The sequence below is a fragment of the Aegilops tauschii genome, chromosome 5 (assembly GCF_002575655.3).
Source record: "Aegilops tauschii subsp. strangulata cultivar AL8/78 chromosome 5, Aet v6.0, whole genome shotgun sequence".
Lineage (NCBI taxonomy): Eukaryota > Viridiplantae > Streptophyta > Magnoliopsida > Poales > Poaceae > Aegilops > Aegilops tauschii.
This window is the reverse complement of record NC_053039.3, coordinates 76,608,378-76,618,478: the sequence shown is the minus strand read 5'-3', so window position 1 is coordinate 76,618,478 and position 10,101 is coordinate 76,608,378. Positions and strand designations below refer to the sequence as shown.

Sequence of the window (10,101 nt, the reverse complement as noted above, 5' to 3'; positions counted from 1 at the left end):
TATTACTATCCTTTTCAGCGATAATCTCCCCAGATTCAGACATGGTAGCAACAAACCAATCTAACAAACGGGCAAACAAAAAGCAACTAAGAAGACGAATGGAGGAGGGGCGAAGAAAAAGGCAAATCTTTTCAAAAATCGTTTTAGAAGTGGGGGAGAGGAAAACGAGAGGAAAATGGCGAATAATGTAATGCAAGAGATGAGAGTTTATGATGGGTACTTGGTATATCTTGACTTGGCGTAGATCTCCCCGGCAACGGCGCTAGAAATTCTTCCTGCTACTTCTTGAGCTTGCGTTGGTTTTTCCCTTGAAGAGGAAAGGGTGATGCAGCAAAGTAGAGATAAGTATTTCCCTCAGTTAGAGAACCAAGGTATCAATCCAGTAGGAGACAACGCACAAATCACCAATACCTGCACAAACAATCAAACACTTGCACCCAACGTGATAAAGGGATTGTCAATCCCTTCACCGTCACTTGCAAAAGTGAGATCTGATAGAGATAGATAAAACTAAACAAAAGATAAAGTAAATACTTTGGGTTTTTTTGGTATATAGATCGGAAAGTAAAAGATTGCAAAATACTAGATCGGAAACATATATGATGGAAAATAGACCCGGGGGCCATAGGTTTCACTAGAGGCTTCTCTCAAGATAGCAAATAATACGGTGGGTGAACAAATTACTGTCGAGCAACTGATAGAAAAGCGCAAAGTTATGACGATATCTAAGGTAATGATTATGAAATATAGGCATCATGTCTGTGTCAAGTAGACCGACTCCAGCCTACATCTACTACTATTACTCCACACATCGACCGACTCATGCCTGCATCTAGAGTATTAACTTCATGGAGAACAGAGTAATGCTTTAAGTAAGATGACATGATGTAGAGGAATAAACTCAAGAAATATGATATAAACCCCATATTTTTATCCTCGATGGCAACAATACAATACGTGCCTCGCTACCCCTACTGTCATTGGGTGAGGACACCGGAAGATTGAACCCAAAGCTTAGCACTTCTCCCATTGCAAGAAAAACCAATCTAGTTGGCCAAACTAAACCGGTAGTTCGAAGAGAATTACAAATATATCGAATCATGCATAAAAGAATTCAAAGAAGATTCAAATAATATTAATAGATACGTTGATCATAAATCCACAATTCATCGGATCTCGACAAACACACCACAAAAGAAGATTACATCGGATAGATCTCCAAGAACATCGAGGAGAACATGGTATTGAGAATCAAAGAGAGAGAAGAAGCCATCTAGCTACTAGCTATGGACCTGTAGGTCTGTGGTAAACTACTCACGCTTCATTGGAAGGGCAATAGAGTTGATGTAGAAGCCCTCCGTGATCGAATCCCCCTCCGACGGGATGCCGGAAAAGGCCCCAATATGGGATCTCATGGGAACAGAAGGTTGCGGCGGTGGAAAAGTGTTTTCTTGGATGCTTCTGGTGGTTTGGAAATATATGTGAATATATAAGGCCAATTAAGGGTTGGGTCAGAGGAGTCCCGAGGAGGTGGCAAGGCAGGGGGCGCCCCCCCCCTAGGGCGCGCCCTCACCCCTTGTCGCTGCCTCGTGGCTCTTCTGACTTGATCTCCAAGTCTCCGGGTTGTCTTCTGGTCCAAGAAAAATCATCGCGAAGGTTTTATTCCGTTTGGACTCCGTTTGGTATTCCTTTTCGTCGAAACTCAAAAACAAGGAAAAACATAAACTGGCACTGGGCTCTAGGTTAATAAGTTAGTCCCAAAAATAATATAAAATAGCATATTAATGCATATAAAACATCCAAAACAGATAATATAATAGCATGGAACAATAAAAAATTATAGATACATTGGAGACATATCAGTTTGCCACACCATGCATATATGGAGAGAAACCACTAGTGAACCTATGCATCCCAGACCATCTTCTTCTTATATTCTTTCAACCTGGATCAACGCTCTTTTCAATTTCTTGCTTTTACTTTTTTGTTCCAATGAAATCTTCCACACACTTGTTGTTTTAATCCTTGCATTGTAACTAGAAATGCTAGTGAGATTGACAACCTTGCTTGTTCTATTGGGGGCAAGGCAGTTCTGTATCTTTGTGTGTGTAGTCAATCATTGTCTGTCTTCCCAAGCTCCTTTTGGTTTGATAAATCTTAAGGTCACCTACTTTAAGGGAAATTTCCGCTTGCTACAAACCCTTGCACCTGGGGGCCCAATAACTTCCTAGTTCACAGGAACAAAGCCTTTTTTATGACGTTGTTGTCAGGGAGTTTACTTCACAGACATAGGTCCTACACCCCTTTACTTTGCTCCTCCTTATGTAATTTGCTTAGTTACTTTTTGTTGCTTGTTATTTTTCTTTTCTGCTTTTCAGGAAACTCAAAAACACAAGAATATTTAAATTCCAGCAAGGTAACACTTGTTTTATGCTTGAAAACATGTCTATTCAGCAGGGTTAGGGAAACATTGCCGTGTCGGGCAATTGCAAGAGTCCACCACTGATACGTCAGGAAACAGTGGCGGGCTTCCTGCGCACCCGCACTGCTATTTCTATCCCACAGCTAATTCTATGAAAACTTAGGAGTGACGAGTAATGATAACTACCCGCCACTTCTTACCATGTAGCAGTGGCCGGCTATTTTTCAACCTGCCACTAGAAATTTTCCAAAATAGCTGTGGCGGGTCCCCGTCAATGCCTGTCACTAACGTGACCCCACCTATAAGCCCTTTCCGTGTAGTGCATCCGTGAAAGCTTGAAAATAGCTCAATCTCGGTAGGAATATGACAACACACATTGTGATACAGTTTACACTATTGGAGATCGGGCTTATCTTCATGTCACTCTGATGATGCGTACACACCGCTTTGGCATCAAAGGAAGGATTGCTCCGAGGTACATTAGACCATTCAAAGCCATCAACAGACGTGGAGGTCTTGCCTATCAATTGGAGCTCCCTCCCAACCTGCCAAAAGTGCACGATGTGTTCCACGTCTCTCAACTCAAGAGAAGTTTCAAAGTTCTCGAGCATGCAGCGGATCACGATGCTATTGAGCTCAAAGAAGGCCTTTCTTATCAAGAGCGACCTATTCGCATTCTCGAGAAGTTGAACGCCGCACCCGCAACAAGGCTGTCAAATTCCCGAAGGTCCAGTGGAGTCATCACTCAGATAAAGAAGCAACATGGGAACGTGAAGGTCACCCTAAGATCTGAGTGCCCCGACCTTTCCATTTTCTAAATCTCGGCACAAGATTTCTATGAGTCGGGTTGGCTTGCAACAGCCCAAGAGAAAAAACCCTAATAATGTCATTGTTCATCTTATGTTATACTTAGTTTTCCATTTCATGTCATCATGAGCACCCGCCCGCCACTATGCTCTGTGGTTTGCAATACATGCAAGGAGTTTGACGAAATGGCCAACAAGCAAAAATATCCTTTCTATTTTTATTGCGATAATGTGAAAACATAGTTAAAAATGGATTTATATATGTAAAAGGAGATGTGAATTAAAAAAAACTTGAAACTAAAGCTTTGGGGATAGGTTAGAGCCCACCTCCTAATACCCATAGTATTTTGGGGAATTAAAATTAAAATGGGTTTTGGGGAGTTAAATTTTGAAGATGGATTAGAGATGCTCTTAGAGCATCTCCAATCAGGTGATGTATAATTGGGAAGCTGCCCAAAAAATATTTTTAGGGCATTCAGGCCCAAAACAATGCTCGAGCAGCTGCCCTGTCCCTAAACCTTTGTGCAATTTTTAGGGCAGGAGAACTACCTCTTAGTGCGGCGGTGGGCTTGTGGGGGCATGACTCCAGCCATCAGGGTTTAAATCGTGATGCTCATATTTATATCTATAAAAATTTCTAGGGTAACTACATATTTTAGCCTCTCCTACGGCAAGTACAAGTAGCAATCGGTTGCTGCAAAACAAATCCCGCAGCCACACGAAGCCCAACCGCCCGCGTGAAACTTCATCCCAGCAGTCACTTCCCCTGCCCCGCTATCGTTGCAGCCAAATCTGGTAACCATCGGCCACAACCGCCTTCACCACCGGATCCGCCGCCCCCTGCGTCCATGCAAGGATTAAATCTGGTAGAATATATAGATAGATAAAATAAAAAAGTAAATAAAAGTAAATAAATTGCAGCAAGGTATGTTTAGGGTTTTAGTAAATATAAAGTGTATCCACCCGGGGTCCATAGGTTCACTAGAGGCGCCTCTCATAAGCATAGCAACAATGGGTAAACAAATTACTGTTGGGCAATTGATAGAATAGAGCATTGTTATGATGATTCTCATGGCATGATCAATATATATGCATTACGTCCGAGACAAGTAGACTGAAATCCATCTGCATCTACTACTATTAATCTACCCCTCGACCGCTATCCAGCATGCATCTTATGGTATTAAGTTCATAATGAACAAAATAATGTTTGGAGCATGATGACATAATGTAGACAAACTAAGACCAAATAATATGTTTGAAGTTCGAACCACATCGTTTTACCCCTAGTAGCAACAATACAATATGTGCCTTGCAACTCCTCCTGTCACAGAGTAAGGACACCGCAAGATTGAACCTATCACCAAGCACACACCCCGCCCCCCCCCCCCCCACTGAAGATCAATCGATCAAATTGGCCAAAAGAGATAGATAGATAGGAGATAAATACAAGGCTACACACATAATCAATCTCGAAAAAAGACTCAATTACTTTCAATGAATAATCTGATCATAAACTCACAATTCATCGGATCCAAACAAACACACCGCAAAAGTTACATCAGATTTATCTCCGAAGAGAACATGGTATTGAATATCAGAGAGAGAGAGAGAGGGGGGGAGGGAGGGGGAGAGAGAGATCTAGCTACCTCTATGGACCTGTGGGTCCTGTAGGAACTACTCACACATCATCATGGAGGCAGCAACGTCGATGAAGATTGCCTCCCCAATGATTTCTCCTCCAGCAGAGTACCGGAAAAGGCCTCCAGATGGGATCGCGGAAGAACAGAGGCTTGCGACGGCGATAAATTTTTTTTGGGTCTCGCTTTGGGGGTTTCTGGATTTTAGGGAATTTATAGCGCTGGAAGTAGGTCAAACGAAGCCACTTCGGACCCACAAGCTCACATCCCCCTAGGAGTGTGCCCCCTGAGCTTGTGCCTCCCTCGGTCATCGTCTGGTGCACCCCCGAAGCTTCTAGGGTCTCCTCTGGTCCAGAAAAATTCACCGTAAAGTTTCATCATGTTTGGACTTCGTTTGGTATTGTTTTTCTGCGAAACAGAGAAATAGGCAAAAAAATAGAAACTGGCACTGGGCACTATGTTAATAGGTTAGTCCTCAAAAATGATATAAAATTGCATATAAAGCATACGAGATTGGTAATATAATAGCATGAAACAATCAAAAATTATAGATAAGTTTGGAGACGTATCAGTCCATCCATCCGTCACTCCACCGAATCAGCTGCCGCTCCACCCCATTGGGCCTCCACTGCCGCGCCGCCCCTGCATCGGTCGGGCCGCCACACCGTCGAATCAGCCATCACCGCATCACCCAGTCACTTAACCGAAGATGTTGCACCGCAACGCCGAGCAAAGGAGTAGCACGGGTCTTCGTGGGGTTCAGCTCCGGCCAGTTGCTACACCATGGAGATTTCATGCGACGGGATGCGACACTGGCTCGGGACATTCAAAACACCGAAGCTCACCGCGGACGGCTATGACGTTGCGGCTAGGAGGTATCTGCAGCCAAAGTACGAGCTAAGCTTTCCGAACGTCAAGGGTCGGGAGGTAGCGGAGTTCCTTGCTCCCGAGATGCGGGTTCGTTTGCAAGGAGGAGAAGGAAGACTGCCTCGTCATGCAACAGCGCTCAGCCCATGAGAGTGATGACACGGCTATGACGAGGTTCGCTCGGAAAATCCGCACCTCATTCAAGCGGAGTATGAGTTCTTTGCTAATAGGGACACACAACGCAAGAAGGCAATTAAGGAGGACCAAGCCCTCAAAGGTGACCAATGTCGAGTTGGGCGACGAGGATCAGCCCAACGAGGTCCAGCACGACGACGAGGATGACAAGATTGACCGGGACGACTTTTTTCATGAGTAGTAGTTGTTATTAGTTTCCGTAGTGTGTCCATATGAGTCAATCATAGTATGTTTATTAAGTTTGCATGTTTACAACTTTGAATGTTTGGATGTTTGGATTGAAGTATGCAATGATCAAGTTAGTTTGAATATTTTCGGTGTCCTATTTTACATCATCTGCTATCTATTGTGGTAGTGGTGTTCTATTATACAATGAGTTGTAGACCTTTGAGATTGTGCCCAGCCAGAACACAATCTTAAAGGTCCACAACTCATTGTGAACCTCTGTTGATCTGGATGTGGTTCCTCCCTTCTGCAGCCACCATCCCGGCGACGAGCACTAACTCCGACCGACGACTCAGAGAGCCTATACCTGATCCCCTTCTACTCTAGTCCCTCTCAAAGCCTGAATAGATTTATTCAGTCCTTTCTGTTTTTGCGGGTAGATTTATTCAGTTCTGTGGGTGATGACTGATGACCATGATTAGCGACTTCATGATTCCGTTGCAAATGTCCTGGATTTGAGGTCTGCTGGAGCAGAATGTCCCGGATTAATTTTCATTTGTGAAGTCATAATGTCAGTTTTGAATCATGTACACCTTTGATCTGACCAACCGTATACTGCTTTAGCAGAAATTATCTAGCATGTCGCTTGATTTGAGGTCTAAAATTCTTTTTGTCTCTCTGTCTCTCGGAGGCACACAAGATTAGCGGCTAGCGCCGCATCATTGCATTGAAAGAAGATATCATAGACTATATACTGAGATGTCATTTTTTTATTTGAAATTATATGGACCTGTCTTCGATGTGGAAAAGAAAATGTGAAAAACTGTTTCTGCCTAATTATGTGCTGCTGCCACTGGTGGTCTGGAGTTAATATGCTTTGATAACATCTAAAATTTCAACAAAGTTATCCTTCCAATTGGCAGTTAGTCATTCAACAAAGTTATCCTTCCATTCGATGAGGTAGTTTTGCCATACTCTTGTTCCTACTCCACCTATTCGCAAATTGCCGCGCTGCAGGAATAAGAATCCCATATGCAAACCTGACTCAACATGGAATAATCTGCCCTACAATTATGCTATGATGCCGCACTCATCAGGGCTTGGAAGCCTGCAGGGACACTATTCTCCTTAATCTTGGTGTCTTGCCTTTCGAGAAAGAAATAGAAAAGCAAGAAGAATCAGGATATATAAAGTAGCGAGCGATGCCCCAGCCCCTAGGTAGCTAGTACTACAAGACTCTGCTTTGCAATGTTCTTTATGCTCCATAATTTCGTCTCCCCTGCAATGCTTTATCAGTTTCTTATTACCACAAGACTCATCTTTCTCTGTCTTTTTGACATGCAGGCACATGAGGTGATGGTTCGGCTCCCGGAACCAATTCCTTGCTTCATCTTGATCCAAGACCAAAAGCATCATGAACGGTCAGATAGAAAGTTCGATCGTGGCATGCAGTAGATTTGATTCAGGCTGAGATCAGATGCTCGGAGTTCACGTCGATCAGAACAAGAATGACATTTTGTTCAAAAGTACAGAACTTGATTATCCAGTTTATATGCACCGGAACACTGAGCATAATAGCAACTCCTGCATGTCCTGGGCTCGTGGCGACCATGATATAGACTACCACTTCAGTGTTGATGGCTGCATGTTTCAACTTGGAGCCGTTGTTTTTCGTACTTATTAAACACAGAAGAATGTGACGATCCGGAGGCAATAATTTCAGCATCTTTATCTGTGATCATCAGCCCTAATTCCTGCCTGCCTGCACAAGTTATTCGATCCTGCAGCACCCAAATGCTGGCTAATAACAACAGTTTTACACGCTTTTAGAGACATTCCAATCGTATTCTCTTATGTAAATCGGGGAATTTGTGCGCGTTTATCCACATCATGAAGGGAAGAATAGTAGGTGGGTGTTAAGTCCTAACATTGAGTGCCGGGTGCTTCTGAACTTGTTGAAAGCAGGATTTATAGGCAAGAGAAGAACCGGAATAGTCTGACGCTGGAGGAACAGATGCCTGCAACAGCACACAAAAAAGAGATGCCCTGTGTTTTGTCAGTCACACAAACCGCCCACCCTCCAGTTGGGAGAAATGTGGCTGCAGATGCACTACTCTACTCAAAATGTTTAGCCATATATGCCTGAACAAGTACATAAAACAGTAGAATTTCTTAAAATTGTGCTGGAACACTCTATTTAGAATGAGCAAATTTCAATCCATGGTACATCTGTAACAAATATATTTAGAACTTTGCAATAAAAGATTTATCAATCGACGCAGAGGCTAGGGATATTTTTCCCCTTTTCAGAGACAAAGTTTTTTAACAAATATATTTGGCCATACATGATCATAGTACTGTCTTTGATATATTAGAGCAACCCCAAACACCTAAATCCAAAACGAAGAGAACATATTCTATTCTATTCCTCGACAACCTTCATCTCCAAGACTTATATAAAAGTTAAAACCAAGCCAACCAACTCCAGGATCTCCTCTATCAACATGCAGTGCGCCAGTATAAATCTTCCTTGCTGCCAACTCGACCAAAAAACACAAAAGAATAGCACCACCTCGGAAGATAATCTGAAGCCATGAGGTACGGCGAGGTGGCGCACTTCAGCCACCCGCAGCACCGGCTCCGGCTGGAGCAACTGGACACGCCGTTCCGCTGCGACGGCTGCAAGGAGGTTGGCATCGGCGCGCGTTACCGGTGCCCCGTCCAGGGCTGCGCCGCCGACCACGACCTCCACCGCCAATGCGCGCTCCCGCTCTCCCCGCCGCCGCCGCCGCTCCGGCACCCGTTCTACCCCAAGTGCGCCTTCCACTTCATGGCGCGCGCGCCGGGCGCCCCCGGGACGCGCTACTGCAACGCGTGCGGCCGCGACGTCGCCGGCTTCGTCTACCACTGCCGCGCCTGCGGCTTCGACCTGCACCCCTGCTGCGCCACGCTCCCGCACGCCCTCGACGCCAGCGACCGCGGAGGCAGAGTCGGCGTGAGGCTGTACCTGCACCCCAAGGCCGAGGCCGCGTGCCACCGGTGCGGCCACCGCGGGCGGAGCTGGACGTACCGGAGCCACTGCAAGAGCTACAGCCTCCACGTGGCGTGCGTCATGGACATGGTCGTCGAGAGCTGGAACGGCATCGGGCGGAGCAAGGGCGCTAGCGCCGGAGGAAGGGGCGTGTACGACGGCGCGTTGGTGGCGGGGAGCGGCGGGTACAGGGTGCCGGTGATAAGGGGCGCGGCGAAGAGCAGCCACGCGAGCAGGGGAGGGTCGTACTGGGGGATGAGGAAGGGCAAGGTGAAGCGCTGCTGCGAGATCGCCGGGTTCGCGGCGCAGGTGGTCATCTCCGCGGTGCTCGGTGACCCCACCGCGCTCATAGCCGGCGTCGTCGGCTCGCTCATAGCGCGGTGACCACCGCCGGGCGCCGCCGCGCTCTTGGAATGAAGCATGTTGTAAATACTACTCCTGCTCCGTACTCCGGACGTAACCTACGTGGCGCTGCATGCAAATTATATAACCGGTGTCCACGTCAGTGCATCAATGTCCCCCACGTGTCAGTGTAGCGTAGTTGTCTTTAAAACCTTATAATCGTGTTCCGGAGAAAAAGGTGAAAAATCCTCAATCGTGTTGCTGTGATTGTCCCCCAGTTTGGCACTTTGGCCCCACCCAGCGTTGGTGAGGCCGAGGGTCCAACTCCAATCTTCCCATCCGCCGCTTCGGCCACGGATGAGTATGTTTGCCTCACAAAATCTTGGCCCGTAAAACACGTTTACAGTTTGACACGGATCTCGTTTGCGGGTCGAAAACGTGCGTAGCCGAACAGAAACCATATATAGAACATCATAATTTGAAAAAAAAAGTTTCACGGAGAAATTGCAACCGTAGTAATTCATCACATACTACATATACTACATGATCAAACACTAATTCATTACAAACACTAGTTCATACTACATACTACGTTCACTACTAGTACTAGAGGGGGTGGGGATCTAACGGCGG

General features: G+C 45.7%; 1 protein-coding gene across 1 annotated transcript; it reads left to right on the top strand.

Annotated features, from left to right (window-relative positions):
* The first annotated feature begins 8,373 nt into the window (after window positions 1–8,373).
* On the top strand, window positions 8,374–9,696 carry LOC109780730 (uncharacterized). The gene has a single exon (XM_020339311.4). The coding sequence runs from the start codon at window positions 8,689–8,691 to the stop codon at window positions 9,508–9,510; it is 822 nt and encodes a 273-aa protein (XP_020194900.1). The 5' UTR covers window positions 8,374–8,688; the 3' UTR covers window positions 9,511–9,696.
* The last annotated feature ends 405 nt before the right edge of the window (window positions 9,697–10,101 follow it).

What these genes read in the sequence shown, in the direction of transcription:
- LOC109780730 (XM_020339311.4), top strand. Translation starts at nt 8,689, where the DNA reads ATGAGGTACGGCGAGGTGGCGCACTTCAGCCACCCGCAGCACCGGCTC.